This window comes from Vigna unguiculata, chromosome 1 (genome assembly GCF_037176805.1).
Source record: "Vigna unguiculata cultivar grain cowpea cultivar isolate G323 ecotype 2 chromosome 1, ASM3717680v1, whole genome shotgun sequence".
NCBI lineage: Eukaryota > Viridiplantae > Streptophyta > Magnoliopsida > Fabales > Fabaceae > Vigna > Vigna unguiculata.
In genome coordinates this window covers 48934638-48949975 of record NC_140792.1, presented here as the reverse complement: position 1 = coordinate 48949975, position 15338 = coordinate 48934638, and the positions used below count along the sequence as shown (strand labels likewise).

Here is a 15338-nt window from a genome sequence, read left to right as displayed (position 1 = left end):
TTATTTTTAAAAAACTTAAAACTTTACAAATTATACAAGTTAAAAATAATTAGAGATAAGTTAAATAATTAGTAAAATGTCATCTAATTAATTAGTAAGCTGATTTATTTTTCTAAAAAGGTCGCCGAATTTGCAGCTTCAAAAAAAGAAAAACTTCAAAATTGAATTTGATATGCGGGTGTCCAAATTCTAGATGGATTTTTGATTTTTTTTTTTTTATGTGGCTAAAGGGAGAAAAAATTGGAAAAGAAGACAAAAAAACATGAATTTTTTTTATTTAATTTTAGGAAAAAGTAATTAAAATAATTAATTACAAATGTGGAGAATAACTTTTAATTGATTTGAGAGAGGGAAAAAAATTTGGTTTTACAATATTTAAAATTAAATTTTGTATTTTATGTTTGTTGAAAAAAAAAATATAAATTGAATTTTAGAATTTTGCATAAAAATGCTACTATAATTGTTTTAAAAAAAATATAATTATTATTAGTGGTGTAAAAAATTATAAATGAAGTTAATAAAGTTATGATTTTGATTCTTATGTGTATGATGATAAATAATTTTTTGAATGTTGAAAAAAAAAATTAAGAGACTCATCACAAATCTTTGTTATGTATAGTGGAGCATCAATATAGAATAATAAAAATACATATCCTTTGGATTGATAAATATAAATAAATATGAAAGAAAAAAAATCACTTAAATTGAATGAGTGAAAACAATAAATATATTGCTGACTTTTTAGAAAAGCAATGTAAAACTTTTTTTCAAATAAAATATGTGATAAAGCATATAGTTTTTGTTATAGTAGTTTTGTAATAATAAAATATGGATCCAAAGTTTAGTTGTTAGTTTTGTAATAATATAATTAATTTTATTTTATGGATTAAAAGTATATTTAATATTTAAAAATAAATAAGTTTTAACCTCAAACATCATTATTTGACGGAATAAAAGTATATTTAATATTTTAAACAATAAAATTTTACATCAAATGTAATATATTATACTAAAAAGTATGGACATAACGAAGAATAACAACCAACTTTATGTACATAAGTCTACTAAAAAGGTACGTTTTTGTAAAACAAAAATTAAACTGCAAATCAAAAGTGGAAATTCTACCCTTCTGAAACCGAATAAACAGATACATTGAGGAATTAATTTGCTGCTGAATTCACTTGAAAAAAAAAAGTTAAAAGGTATTATTTGGAGAAAAAATTGTTCTCTGTTGAGTATAAAATAATGAAAAATCAATAGCTGTTTATCTAACTGGTGTCAGTGTGGGACACGTATGCAGCATAATTTTGGACAGAGACATTGGTATGAGGTATGATGAGGTGTAGAATCCAGATTGTCAAATCATGGCATGTGATGATGGACCTCACCACATGTGCTTTCTCACCAATCTTCTTACCACTCCGTCTTCAAATACCGTAATATGCGCAAACGTGTAAGCTCCTCAACTCAAATTAAGGTCAGATGCCACAATCAACACGAAATTTTGGTAGTTACACAGTTTCTAATTTCTTTTGCTTTCATTTTTAAGCTGAAAATGATAGCAGAATAAAATATGACAACCAAAAGGAATTAAAAGATGCTCAAGGGACCTCTTTATGCAGATGCTACATAATTAATTAACTTTGAATTCTTCATGCTATACCTGTTCTCTGTTTCCAATCCCAACCTGCTTCATTGCTGTTCATTTACGCGGCTTTGGTTTGCCAATGAAAGTGAAACATTAGAACTTACAAACGCTGGGTCAAAAAGCATGGGACACACCCACTTGGCTACCAAACAACCAAATGCAATCAATTTTCTTCCCATTCAGAAAAATATATCATACAATTAACATTTCTATAATAATTCCCATCATCCATCGACTAAACCAACCAATCTGTTAGCTTTAAAAAAAAAATTCATAAATAACATCAAACTCGTGCAGAAGGAGAATGCAGGAACATTAGAAAAATTAACATTTAAAAAATAAATAAATTGTGATACATTTCGGTGATGTTGCGAGATCAAAACAGCTTAGCATCGTTCTCATCCGGTCCTCTCACCTGAGAAGCGATTTGATTATCATTTTTGTCATCGGCAATCCATCGAATCAAAAGAGTCAGCAAACCCTGAAGGTTTTGCAGGAATGCTTGACTGAGTTTGTGAGATGGACATGTCAAACATTGTGGAAGTGCCTTCGTTAGCTTGCCATCTTTGCAGAGCTTGAGGAAGGCTCATGTGAATGTCAATGCCATAACCTTCCTCTTCTTCGTGGCTTGTTGGCTTCCATTGTTCTACCAGAGGAACTAAAACATTCACTGCATGACCCATATCTGGCCTTTGGTATGGTTCACGAGCAGTGCAGTGACCTGCCAATTCAGCCACTTTATATATGCTCTCCATGGTTTCCTCATCGGGATCTAGAGTTTGATCAATTGCCTTGGGGATGTTCTCCTTGTTAATCAATACCCTACGGAACCACGAAACCAGGTGAGACCTTTCATCAGGCACAGTATCGTCCAATGCCCTTCTACCTGTGATCAGTTCCATTAACACTACTCCAAATGCATACACATCTACTTTGGTAGTCACTCTTCCGGTAGCTGCCAAGAAACAATATCACATTAATCACAAGTAAAGGAATAGCTTAGCACAAAGCTAAAGCAACCAATTGTGTATGAGACAACAATAATCTGGCTTAGCTAAGACTATGCAATTCTACAAAACAAATATTCTTCAAATTCCAAGGCATTGGAGGAGACGAAGAAAATCCTAGGACGTGCTTCTAAAGATACACAAGAAAAAAATGCAAACAACTGACAATCATTATGAGAAAAATATCACAGTTGCTAAAAATATAATGAATTGTAGTCCCATATAGACAGCTATAATCAGAAAAAAAGACAAATAAAAAAGTCTAATACCTGCATATTCAGGTGCCAGATATCCAAATGTTCCGGCCAACCTTGTCTCGACAGAATATTTCCCATCTGGTGCATTCTTTACCAAACCAAAATCTGCAACCTTGGCTCTCATGTCATCACCCAATAATATGTTTGAGGGTTTCAAGTCCCTATGAATGAAGCTTTGCTGAGCTAAGCTGTGCAAGTATTCCACTCCCCGAGCTACATCCAAAGCTATTGCTACCCTTTGTTTCCAAGTCAACGGAGCACATCCATTTTCACGCCATTCAAACAGGTGTTGTGTTAGCGTACCTTGAGGCATATACTCGTACACCAAAAGTCTTTCGTTCCCGTTTATGCAATATCCTAAAAGAGCAACCAAATGCCTGTGTCTGACTTTACTGAGAACTGCTATCTCTGCTTGGAACTCATTCAATCCCTTGCTCCCCGTTGCAACAGATTCCATTCTCTTCACGGCAATTTGACTTCCATCATGCAATTCCCCTTTATAAACAACCCCAAAGCCTCCCCTACCTAAAATGTTTTTCTCACTGAAATTATCCGTTACCTGCCGAAGAACCTGAATTGAAATAGTAGCATTCCCACCCTCAAAAACATGAATATCACTACGCTCACTACCCTGGCTTTGCAACTCGCTCGGGACGCCACCATATCCATTGGAATTGGTAACGCTCATCATATCAATCTTAACCTCTCCTTTCCCATTTTCAGGATTATTAACCCTACCAAACTTCCCGTGGCGGTTTTTAGCATGACACTTGCAAAAGACAAATACGACCACCGCAACAAAAAACACAGCAATAACAACAATACCTCCGATCCAAGCAGGAGAGAGTGCAGAACCGCCTGACCCTGCATTTGGACTCCCACTTGGTGCATTACCAGAACCGCTTGACGGAGTAGTTCCACTGCCACCACCACCTCCAGAATGCCCAAGCAGAGGATTACCTGTAGTACTGAACTTAACCTTGGTTGGGAACTTTGGAACATCACCAGATAGATTGTTATTAGTAACATCCAGAACCTCAAGCTGAGCCAAGTTAGTCAAGCCTCCCGGTATTGATCCCCCCAAATGATTGTCATTGAGATACAGGTTTCTCAAATCAGTTAAATTGGCAAATGCCGGTGAAATCGTTCCCGTCAAATTCTGCTTCGCTAAATTCACAGTAACAATCTTCCCCGCAGCACACACAACGAAACTCCAATCGTTACAAGGATCATTCCCGATCCAGGAACGCGCCAACTGAACGGGATAGCCGAAATCTTTGGCAATATCAAGCAAAGTGGTGACGCGAGAATCGCAGGGTCCAGAGTCTTTCCTACAAAAACTATTCACCCCTTCGAGAGTGACCTTCACACCTTTACCAAACGAAGGAAAAGGACCCTGAAGCATATTGTTGTCTAAAGAGACGTTCTGCAAACTAGAAAGGGATATGAGAGAAGGTGGAACCACACCGGTTAACTGATTGTCTCTCAGCTGCAGATCAAACAAAGTGGTGCAATTTGACAAATCCGGAATGGCACCCGTGAAAAGGTTCTTCTGAAACCACACCTGAGACAAATGGGTCATGGAAGCAAGCACCTCAATAGTACCAGAAAACCCGAACCCGTCTTTCTGATTGTTGAGCCACAGATACTGAATCCCAGATCCCGCGAAGGTCTTTGGCAAACCCCCAGTGAGGTTGTTGTAAGAGAGACGAAGCTCCTGCAAACTCAAAAGGGAGTCAAACACATCAGGCAAGGTACCAATGAGGTTTGTGTTTCCGAGATCGAGTTTGACGAGGTTTGTGGACTGAGTCAACTCGGCGGGAATCGTCCATGGAGCGAGATTGACGCTGTCTGCCATGCTAAGGCTCTGTAAGCTAGTGAGACCCTGGAAGCAGCCGTTGGGAATGGAGGTGAAGTTGTTGCCCCCGAGGAACACGGTTTGCAGCATGGAGAGGTTGGCGAGGGAAGGCAACGCGCCGGCGAGGGCGTTGCCCTGGAGAGAGAGCGAGGTGAGTTGGGAGAGGGAGTTGAGATCCGGAGGTAGCGTTCCGGTGAGCGACTGCGAAGCGATGTTGATTGATGTGACGCGGTTGGTGGTGCACCTCACGTTCTTCCAGTCACAGAAGCTGCTCCCCGACCACCCCGACGGTGTGGGACTCAAGGCTTTGGCCAGCTTGGACATGAACGCGCCATCGTCGGCAATGGCGGTGCAGGAGAGACACAAAAGGAGAAGAAAGAGGCGACAGAGAGAATGTAGGGTTTTCCGTTTTAATCTGGAGGTGGCCATTCAGATTTGGGAGAAAGGAGAAGACTAATTGTGTGATGTGTTTGGTCGCTTTTGATAATCACAAGTAATCGTACAGAGCAAGAAGAGAATGGAAGCAGAGCAGAGACGAAAAGATGAAAACTGCGCCAACCTCATGTGCCAGTAGTTATGGTTATGCCCACTCTTTTTTCAAATCAATACTTAACGCCGAATAATGACAGAATTTTACAAATAAATAAATATGTGTATTTTCTACATGAGTATTTATACGGGGATCAGGTAAAATAATACAAAATAAGTTGTATTATCGCAAATTTAGGGCAAATAAATTAGAAAGTTTAGTATGACCGAAGTGCCCTTTTTGTTAATTGTTGTTTTCATAATCAGAAGAAAAAAAGAGCATGGGCCCATGACAGTGAGAGAGAAGGCCCACATCCAGAGTAGTAGAGTGGAGAATCAATACCAAAAGACAGAAGAAACGCTGTATTATGCAATAAATAACATTAAAAAAATGACAATGGTGCACGAGAAAAAAAATAAAAAAATAAAAATTTAATTAGCATAAATTAATATTAGAAATTAATTATAATTTAAAATTGTTATTGAGAAATTAAAGTGAGAAGATGTAAGAGATAATTTGATATAATAAAGATGTGGGAAAGAAAAGGAATACGTGGTTGAGTCAAATCAGTAGTGTGGTCCCGTTAATGCCAACTGTTGCTTACTAGATTTGGCGTACATTGTTTGTCTTCCCATTGACTCTCTCAAGCTGAGATTTCAAACAAAACCAAGGTATGTATAATCGTATGTTGTATAATGTTACTCTGTCTTTTAAAAACAGTATACGGTTATATGTCTTATAAAAAATTAATTTTGTTAATAACTAATATCTGAATTATTTATCCCTTTTTAGTACATTAGTAATTGGCGGATTCGAAGCGGCAGGGCAAGAATAATTAATTAATTTAATAAAAGCAATCACAATAATAATATACCAAACACTGTCTTCTTTATCCTTTTTCAATTACTTTTGATACTGTCTTAACTTTTTATCATTCTCCTTTTCACTTTCCACGGAAGCTTCCCCATCCACCCCATTATCTCCCATCTTAATTACGAACAAATTTTTAATTTCTGCAATTTTCTATCATACTAATTGTTTTTCAGTAAAGTGTGTGGGCAAGTGCAACATATCATCCCGTGGGGAAATGCTTTTGAGCCGTTAGATATACATTATTTTAAATAACGGTTATGATGCTATTTAGAACAGGTGGCAAAAACGTTGGGCTTCTGTTGGAGATTCTTGGACTCCATGTTTGCAACAACGTGTCTCTCATGTTGGAAACTTCTAAACATGCTTTCTTTCTTTATCTTCGCATTTATATTTTTTTGTTTTACGTTTAAAATTTTATTATCAATTTTTTCTTTTCCCAACATCATAGGCAAAAATTTTATTCATATAATGTGTGCTTTTTACATTCAAATTGATTTAAAAAAATATAAAAAAAAACTTTTATAAAGTAAGTATAAAATAGGTTTATCGTAAATGAATGATTTTGCTAATATTTATAATTTTAATATGTTCTGATAAATTTAATGAAACAAGTTTATGTTTTCTTTTTAGTTCATTCAAATTCTTTTTTTATAATTACTAATCAAGACAAAAAGAATAGACAATGTCGCTTTTATTGAATATTGTTCCATTTATTCAGTACTAAATTTCATCGAAGATAGTACTGTATGTTGAAAATCTCGGGCTTTTTTCTCAGAAAGTATAGGATGAAACACACAACTTCAGATATTGGACTTTTTAACATTTTAACAGTCTGCATTTCTTGGCCCACTTTTCTTTTGAAAGGTACATTTGGCACGAGACAATTCAAGACATGCAGTTTCTTCCTGCACCTCCATGAAGTTTTTCCTACACTTCCATATAAAAAGAAAAATCTATTTTAGTTTTTTACAGTTTATATAATTTAGAGATTAGTTTCAAAATTTGAAAATAACTTTCAAATTATATAATTTATAAGTCAAAAATAAATTTTAATTTATACAATTCAAAACTATGTTTTTTTTAAATATATTTTCAAATGGTTCAATTTAAAAATTATTTTTAACCTTTAAATTGCATCTGAAAAGTTTTTGAATTGTATAATTCAAGCAATTTAAAATTATGCAATCCAAAAATTATATGTTAACTTCCAACTTATATTATTCAAAAAGGATAATCGAAATTTTAATATTGGGAGAAATTTATAGAAGTTTTGACAGTTTTAAAACGGAAAATATTATCCTCGTATCGTTGATATGGTTAATTAGAGCTGTTAAAATAAGTTAGAATTCGTGAACCAATCTGATTGGATTCGGAACGGGTTGGGTTGAAATTTTTTTACAAATTTAAATACGGGTGATTTTTGACCTGACTTACTTAAAACGCGGCTCACTAGGTTTGAACTTGTGAGCCAGGTTACCTACCTGCAAAAAAAATGGTCACACAGTATTTTTTTATTAAGTTAGATTTTGTATTTGGATCATATTATATTATTTTTTTAGTCAACATATAAATAATTTGTCATGTTATCTGAATCAACCGGTTATCCATCTTCATAGCTCTATGGTTAATCAAATTTGAGATGAGATTTTTACAAACTACATGGAGATTTAAATTAAATATAAATGTATATTGAGGTTTCAACAATGTTGAGCAGATAATTTATGGGGTGGAATAAAGATTCGATAAAATTCGAGTTTCTTTGAATTAAACTTTTCGTCATTTATTTATTTTTGGACAATGATAAACAAACACTCCATTTTCTATTCAACATATATTCAATACTAATAAAATAATATTTTTATTATAAATATAGAATAATTCAGAATAAAATAATTAGTAAAGTGAAAAAAAATTATATATTGGAAAGGAGTGTGAAAATTGAGATATGTAAATGAAAATTATTTCTTTACTTTTTTAATGTTTTCTTAATTTGGATTTGTTTATGTTTATACATTACCTTCCTTCTTTTTTATGACAATATACATATTATTGTTTATCCAAACACACTTACAATTCTTGCTCATATCTTATTAAATATTAAATTAATCAATTTAAATTTAGTTACTCCGTAGGACCAATTTTTTACTTGTTTCTCTAAATTATTAGTTTGACTTTTATTTGAATTTTATTTTTCATCTTAAATTAAGATTATTTAATTTTAATTTTCGGAAAATAACTCATTCTAATCATCCCCCAAAACGAAGAGAATATAAAAATATTTAACTAAATGTTAAAACAATAGTGTTAAGTTATAATGGGACGTTACGTTTTTGAAAAGTTTATATCTAGCATGCACTTGACTTTACTCACGGTTTGTGGAACTTTTGTTTTTGACTATCCAATTGAAGAAGGTTTACAGTGGAACACTGTGCTTCATGGCTGACACGAACCATAAGATACGTAGTATCTAACGGAACCCTATTTCTTTACCCCTCACAATAACCCAACAAGTGTGTTACATCAGATCAGACAATCCTGTCCCAATCTTGCAACATAATCCAGAAAAGTCCTCATGTTCCTATCCGAAGAGCCTCCTTCCTTCACGGCTTCTTTGGCCAAACGTTTCCACTTCTCAGCATTCCTTCTCAGCTCCTCTCCTTTTCCTCCACTCCCCATCACCACTTCCAAACACTTCCTAATCTCCACGCCCTCCACTATCCCCTCCGCATTCGCTTTACCATCCACTCTCACCCCCGTCTTCCATACATCTTCCACCAGCTTTGCGTTTGTCCCTTGGTCTGTCCACTGTGGAAAACCCACCATAGGAACCCCCGAACTCAAGCTTTCCATTGTCGAATTCCATCCAAAGTGTGTCAGAAAACAACCCAACGAACCATGCGACAGAACCTCCAACTGAAAATCATAGTTCCAAACTACCACTCTTTATATATGTTATTTCTTTTTATCATAAACACAAAAATACAATCTAATAATACTTTTTTACCTGAGAACACCAAGTCACAATCTTCCCCCTCTGCTCCAACTCCTTTCTGCAGCTCAGTTCTTGCAACTTTTCTTGTTTTCCATTGGGTTCTCTTATGACCCACAAGAAGGGATACCCGGAATCCAGCAACGCACGTGCTACCTCCTCCATCTGCCTCTGACCCAACACAGCAAGGGTGCCAAACGAAACATAAACCACAGACAACGCCGGCTTTGAGTCCAGCCACTCAACGTAATCGTTTGACCCGTGGAAGATGTCACCGCCAAAGGAAGTATCAGTCGGGTCTTTACCGTCCAAGAAGGCGGAGGGAACCAACGGCCCGATTGAAATCATGGTTAGCTTATCAATGGCTTTCAAGGCCTCGGGTTCCAAGTCCTGAAAGGTGTTCACAAGAACTCTAGGGTTGGTTTCTTCGTCGAAAAGTTTAAAATGTTCTTCGAGTGAAGGAATAGCGAAAGAGTAGATATTGGAGGGTAAGAGGAAAGAGGGAATGTCACGTGTTGCGAGCGGAAAGGGCAAACCCGGCAACTCGATGATGGGGTTCTCTGATGTGTGGACCATGTTAATGTACTCCCTGTATTCGTGAAAGTAGTGGTAGTAGATATCCAAAACCGTGGCAGCTTGAATCCACAGGAGCACCCCCGGGATACGAAACTCACGCGCCAGCTTTGCGACCCAGGGAAGCATGAGGGTGTAGGTGACGCAGGTGAAAGGTTTGCCTTCCTCTTTAGCGGAGGTTATGATGTTTCCCAAAAACTCAGAGCCGCGGCGCTTGAGCTCGGCCATGTAGGAGCCCACGTGGGTGTCGTCGGTGGTTTTGTAACCGTCGTCGTAGCCGTCGGAGAAGGTGACGAAGGAGAGGCCGGGGACGGTGGGTTTGTTGAGCATGCGACTGTGGAGGTAGACGCTGGTGACGAAAGTGACGTGGACGCCAATGGCAGCGAGTCGCTTGGCATACTGGAGGGAGGGGTTTATGTGGCCTTGGATGGGGTAGGTTACCAGGAGGAAGTGTTGTTGCACCATGATAACGGTGGCGCGTGAAAATGAGGAGTGGATATTCCTTACCTTGAAAATGTTACTTATGCGAGTGACAAAGTAGTGAGAAAAGTAACATGGTGGATTGTTTGAATTTATTTGTTTGTTATATAGATCGGAGGAAACCAGAAGAGTGAGGGGTGACGTTTGCGGTGACGAAAAGGGTAGGGCTGCTCGTCTTGTCTATGTCTCGTGTCCATTCACGAGGTCGAAATTTATGTTGAAAGTAATAGTTAATATATATAATAGAAAAAGTTAAACATATCTAGAAGATTATTAATTTAGGGGTTAAAAGTGATTGACCGCATTACAAAAATAAAAGATTTTCCTCATTCACCGGAAAAGAAAATATATATCTATAAAACCACAATTTCCCAATAACTAATAACTAATGAGGATGAATAATATATGAAAAAATATATATAACTCATCATGCTATGGTATATTGTTTTTCCTTTCTATGCATTTTAGCCTTAATAATAAGAAAAGACATACAATTTAAAATGTCAAAAAAGAAAATCCTCTGTTCAATATTGAAACACCTGAGATCTCACTGTACAATAGTGATACTGAGCCAAAACTGGTAATGACAAGAAACGCAATCACTACGAAGATAAGAAATATTTGAAAAAAAAACATGTAAAATTAAAGAGATAAAAAATTGGTTTAATACGAATCATTTATTCTTTTAAAAGAAAAAATAATAATACATTCATAATAATTCACACTAAATTATTTTTTTTTTTAAAATAGTAATATATTAATAATGAGTCACACTAAAGTGATTACTTACTTATTCCTTAAAATATTTACCATGTCTAAAAATATTTATAATATCAACACAAATTATTTACATATTATAAAAAAAAACTAAATAAAGTTAACGTGTTTTGTTTATATGTTAGACATTAATAAAACCTATAAATACTCACTTATATAGTTAGAAAAAATATGGGTAGATTAAGCACACAAGTTTACAAAGGATGTGGAATAAAAGTTTTTATATATGGTTATCTATTACTCTGACGAACTCATTTGCTAGGGTAACAGAATTGCACATTCCTCAGAGTTAGAAGTGGCGACAAAATGGGTTCTGACGGTGGAAATTTGAATCACCCAATATTCAGACACATTTGATATAACAAAGTGGTAGGTACTAAAACGAATTTCATTTATTTCGAATATGAATATCATATATAAAGCATGAACTCAGAGAAAAAGGCAAAAATAGGGAGGAAGACACAAAATTAAAGAATCAAAAGAGCGACACATAATAATATAACATATTTTACAAAGAAAATCAAAGACTGGTTTGTTTCTCAGCGCTTGCACTCAGCAGGAAGGCCCTGTGGGAATCGCTTAAGATCGTTGCAGTAGTTATAGATCATGAAGTACTTTTGAACCCATCTAAGTCTTCTTCTGCCATAAGCGTCGAGCTCCGTGCTCTGCAATGCAGCATCAGAGAATGAATTGGAAGACACCGAGAACTCCGTGGCTTTGAAATTGCGGTAGTACGCCGTAAATGGTGCCTTCGACCAATCAGTTTTCACCAAGCCACCTCTAGTTGCCCAGTCATCGGCATTCCACAGGCTAGAATAGATTCTCATGGGTTGGTTCTTCGGGAAAGGAACACCGGCAACCTCGGCATTCTTGAACACCCTTATGGGAATGTTATCCACCAAGAAGCTGCACAACAGATAAATGAGTCGGTTTCGTTTTCGTTTTCTTCCATGCCGGTTACCGAAGGGAAAAAAAGACACACCAAGAAAACATAAATATTTTGTTTTTACTCACATAATGTGTTGGGGCTTCCAGATGATGGAGTAAGTGTGGAAGTTTCTGGTGGGGTCGAACCAGAGGTAGAACTGTTGCTCCCTGTTTCCCTTGCCTTGGGTGAACACGTTTGTGTGGAGAATGTAGGGGTCGCCGCTCACGTTTCCCAAGAATTCAAAATCAATCTCGTCATGAGTTGGTCCCTGAGATGACAACTGCATCACAAAATACAACCGTTATGGAATGAGGTTCTGTTCTGTGCTTGTTTATCCTTAACTCATGTAAAAAAAAAAAAAACATCATGAACTGAAAAATAAAATAAAGTAACAGTTGAGGTGAAAAGTAAAATGTTCTGGTTGCGTAACTTGCGTTTGAAAGGTTGATGCCAAAAATGTGGAAGCAGAGGTAATAATGGTGTTATTTAAAAGTGCGGAGTTGCGGGAAGAAGTGATGTTAAAGTTGGTTTTGAAAAAGAAAGAAGAATATGTATAGCGCAGGGGGAGAAGAAAGGAATGTAATAGAACATACGTAGTAAGCAGTGACAGTTCCGGCGGAGTTTCCGGCGACGAGTTTAAGCTGCATATCGATCCTCCCAAATAAGTACTCTTTCTTGGATTGGAAGCCAGAGCCAGAGACTTTGTCGAGGGAAAGAGATAGAAGCTGGCCACCGCCGAATATCTTAGCACGGTGGTCACCCCACGTGAGATCAAAGTCTTGGTTGAAGTTAGCACCACATTTAGCCACCATGGAGGTGGCCACCACCACCACCAGAAGAAGGGCATAAAACTTAGTACCAGTAGAAGAAGTAGAAGCCATGTTGGAGAAAGGAAGGGTTTTTGTTTTGTGTTTTGTGTTTTGATGTGAAGGAATGAGTTAGAAGGAGATGCGTATATATATATGTGATAAAGAAGGGACAGGTGAGGGAAACAGGAGTTGGAATATGGATTGTGTTGCGTATGGTGGGAATGGATGATGGGACGCGTGAGAATTGATTACTGGAGCCAGCTTTGCAAGCTTTGAAAGCTGGAAGCTTTTGTTTGAAAGTTTAGATTATTAATTACGTTAGGATTCGTGTTTTTGAGTTATGTTATGTTATGAGTTCAGTGAAGAGGCAAATCATGATTAGGAAAGTAAAACGAAATTATGAGAAAATTGAGGCGGTGGATGCCAACTGGATGTGCTATCACGGAAGGAATCAAAGGCGAATATAAGAGCAAAAAGTAGTATTTTACTTCTCCATGGGTCTTGTAATAATGCATTGTGAATCGTCTGAGATGATGCCACGTGGCAGGAGAAATGCTTCTGTCTCACACACACACCCTTCCATTGAAAGTTTAATGAATTTAAAGGTTTCTGACAGTATTCAGAACTTCACGAGACCTACAATGGTGTTATGGCGTGGTTATCCCTTAGCTGGTACTCGTACTCTTGCACCCACACACATAGCTTCAGCTTTGGGTTTCAATTTTGTCCCGTTGCAATATTCACTACTCACAACAACTTTCAATGTCAAATAAAGAAAACCAAGAAAAGAAAAAATGACTCTATATGAACGTATTTATCTTGGTAATATTGTTTTTTAATTAATTAATGTGAAGTTTTTGTAGTACGTGACTATGATTAAGCTGCGCCTGATAGCGATACATTTTTCAGATAACTCAACTAAACATTGGATAAGATCACACAAGGTAGAACACTATTCATTGCCGTACAGTGTCAGAGATTGTGGTAGTGATCGATCACAGGGCAAATTATTGTGATGACAAAGAGAAAGAAACACATATTTGGCATTGGTTTAGATATTTTGTATTAAAAATAGAGCTATGAATAATTTGAATTGAAACAGTGTAGGATGGGTTAATGTGTAGCTATATTTATGGGAATCCAGCTGGCAATAGACAGAATCTTGAACCTTTTCCTGCGAAATAACCTCTAAAATGATGCTACCTTACTTAAATGTATTTTAATTCCTATACAATGTAGCAGTTTGAACATAATGGAAAAGATTATAATGTACACAGGGTTGTTGGGAAATTGAATTACCTCTTCCTTTTTTCCAGCATGCGTGTTTCTTAATTTGTTTGTTGTTTTTATTTTAGTAAGAAAACAAGAATGCGAGTACAATGTTGTTACATATAATTGATGCTTTCGGCAATAATGTTTTGCTTTCCTTTTTAATAAAAAAACTTTGGGGTTTGAGGAATGAGAATCGGTCTCTCTTCATTGTATTATTGAAGCATTGGGGTTTTGGGTGGGTTGAGATTTTTGATGGAAGAATTGATTATAGAATGAGATGATAGTGTATAATTAGTAGTTAGTGATATTGCTGGATGCAACTAAAATTTGCTGATAATGATGAATATGCAGATAATAATGCAGATACAATGAAAATACTTTACAGTGATGAGACCCTTTTTTCTGAATCACTTAATTATAGCATGTGATGGTGATAATAATGCATGAAATTGATAATAGTACAATTTAATTTGTAAGCACAGTGGTATGATTGAAGAAGAATGACACGTTTCAAATTAGCATATAAAACAATACATTATATACCTAGTATGTCATTGATGTCGTGTAGGGTAGTAGTCTTGTGTTTTCATCATTCGAAAATAATCATGTAGAGTACTAAGTTTATTTCTGTTCTACCATTTTTTTTCACGTATTTTTAATTCTTCTAACTTTACCAATAATTGTTGTTGCATTAGAGAATTTGAGCTCACGGAAACTATGTTAATCTAGCAGCGTCATTAATCTTTTTATTTAAAATAATACTTAACTCGTAATACCACAAAAATACAAGCTTTCCAATTCAATTTTTTTAATGGCTTACAATATAAAACAAACCTGATATATTATTTAATTGGCGCCCCTCTACTCTTATTAATTGAAAGACTTGTTCAGAAAGTTTTATAATATTTTTTTAAATTGTTTCCTGTTGAAACCGTGAAGTCACCAACCTCTACTTTCTTTCTCCATATAAAACTATTCTTATAAATAAAAAATAATTATATATGATATGTGTTTCAATAGCATAATCTTTTAGAAATAAAATATGTCACGTATCAGCTGTAAAATTTTAATACATATATCACTTAAACGTATTTTACGGCTCAAACAATTAAAAATTAATAGTGTAAATATAAAAATAAAATATTTTTTCTTAATTGTACTAAAACAAAAAAAAATGTATACTTTCTATATGAAACCATATTTGATCCAATCTTTAAATCATAAAACAACTATTTTTTAAACATCATTTTAACAACTTCCAACTATTAACCGAACAGTTGAAATTATAAACAACTTTTTTTGTCTAACTTAAATGGCAAGAATGATATTTTTCAAATA

The 15338-nt window shown here is 35.5% G+C and overlaps 3 protein-coding genes across 3 annotated transcripts; all 3 read right to left on the bottom strand.

The window, feature by feature from the left end:
• Positions 1-1806: 1806 nt before the first annotated feature.
• On the bottom strand, positions 1807-5355 carry LOC114182104 (receptor-like kinase TMK4). Its single transcript, XM_028068864.2, has 2 exons — positions 2925-5355; positions 1807-2603 (listed from the first exon to the last, which is right to left on the bottom strand). Exons 1-2 carry the CDS (start codon positions 5197-5199, stop codon positions 2092-2094), a joined length of 2787 nt encoding a protein of 928 aa, XP_027924665.1. The 5' UTR covers positions 5200-5355; the 3' UTR covers positions 1807-2091.
• A 3189-nt stretch (positions 5356-8544) lies between these two features.
• Positions 8545-10320, bottom strand: LOC114163427 (phloretin 4'-O-glucosyltransferase-like). The gene is made up of 2 exons (XM_028047763.2): positions 9177-10320; positions 8545-9085 (listed from the first exon to the last, which is right to left on the bottom strand). The coding sequence occupies exons 1-2, from the start codon at positions 10197-10199 to the stop codon at positions 8693-8695; spliced, it is 1416 nt and encodes a 471-aa protein (XP_027903564.2). The 5' UTR covers positions 10200-10320; the 3' UTR covers positions 8545-8692.
• Positions 10321-11361: 1041 nt separating this feature from the next.
• Positions 11362-12862, bottom strand: XTH15 (xyloglucan endotransglucosylase/hydrolase 15). The gene is made up of 3 exons (XM_028049826.2): positions 12513-12862; positions 12006-12199; positions 11362-11897 (listed from the first exon to the last, which is right to left on the bottom strand). Exons 1-3 carry the CDS (start codon positions 12798-12800, stop codon positions 11531-11533), a joined length of 849 nt encoding a protein of 282 aa, XP_027905627.1. The 5' UTR covers positions 12801-12862; the 3' UTR covers positions 11362-11530.
• Positions 12863-15338: the final 2476 nt, after the last annotated feature.

What these genes read in the sequence shown, in the direction of transcription:
- LOC114182104 (XM_028068864.2), bottom strand. Translation starts at nt 5,199, where the DNA reads ATGGCCACCTCCAGATTAAAACGGAAAACCCTACATTCTCTCTGTCGC. An exon ending in TCTGGCACCTGAATATGCAG is followed by an intron (nt 2,604 to 2,924) that starts GTATTAGACTTT and finishes GTTTCTTGGCAG; the next exon opens with CTACCGGAAGAGTGACTACC.
- LOC114163427 (XM_028047763.2), bottom strand. Translation starts at nt 10,199, where the DNA reads ATGGTGCAACAACACTTCCTCCTGGTAACCTACCCCATCCAAGGCCAC. An exon ending in TTGTGACTTGGTGTTCTCAG is followed by an intron (nt 9,086 to 9,176) that starts GTAAAAAAGTAT and finishes TATGATTTTCAG; the next exon opens with TTGGAGGTTCTGTCGCATGG.
- XTH15 (XM_028049826.2), bottom strand. Translation starts at nt 12,800, where the DNA reads ATGGCTTCTACTTCTTCTACTGGTACTAAGTTTTATGCCCTTCTTCTG. An exon ending in GAACTGTCACTGCTTACTAC is followed by an intron (nt 12,200 to 12,512) that starts GTATGTTCTATT and finishes TTTGTGATGCAG; the next exon opens with TTGTCATCTCAGGGACCAAC. An exon ending in TGGAAGCCCCAACACATTAT is followed by an intron (nt 11,898 to 12,005) that starts GTGAGTAAAAAC and finishes TCTGTTGTGCAG; the next exon opens with CTTCTTGGTGGATAACATTC.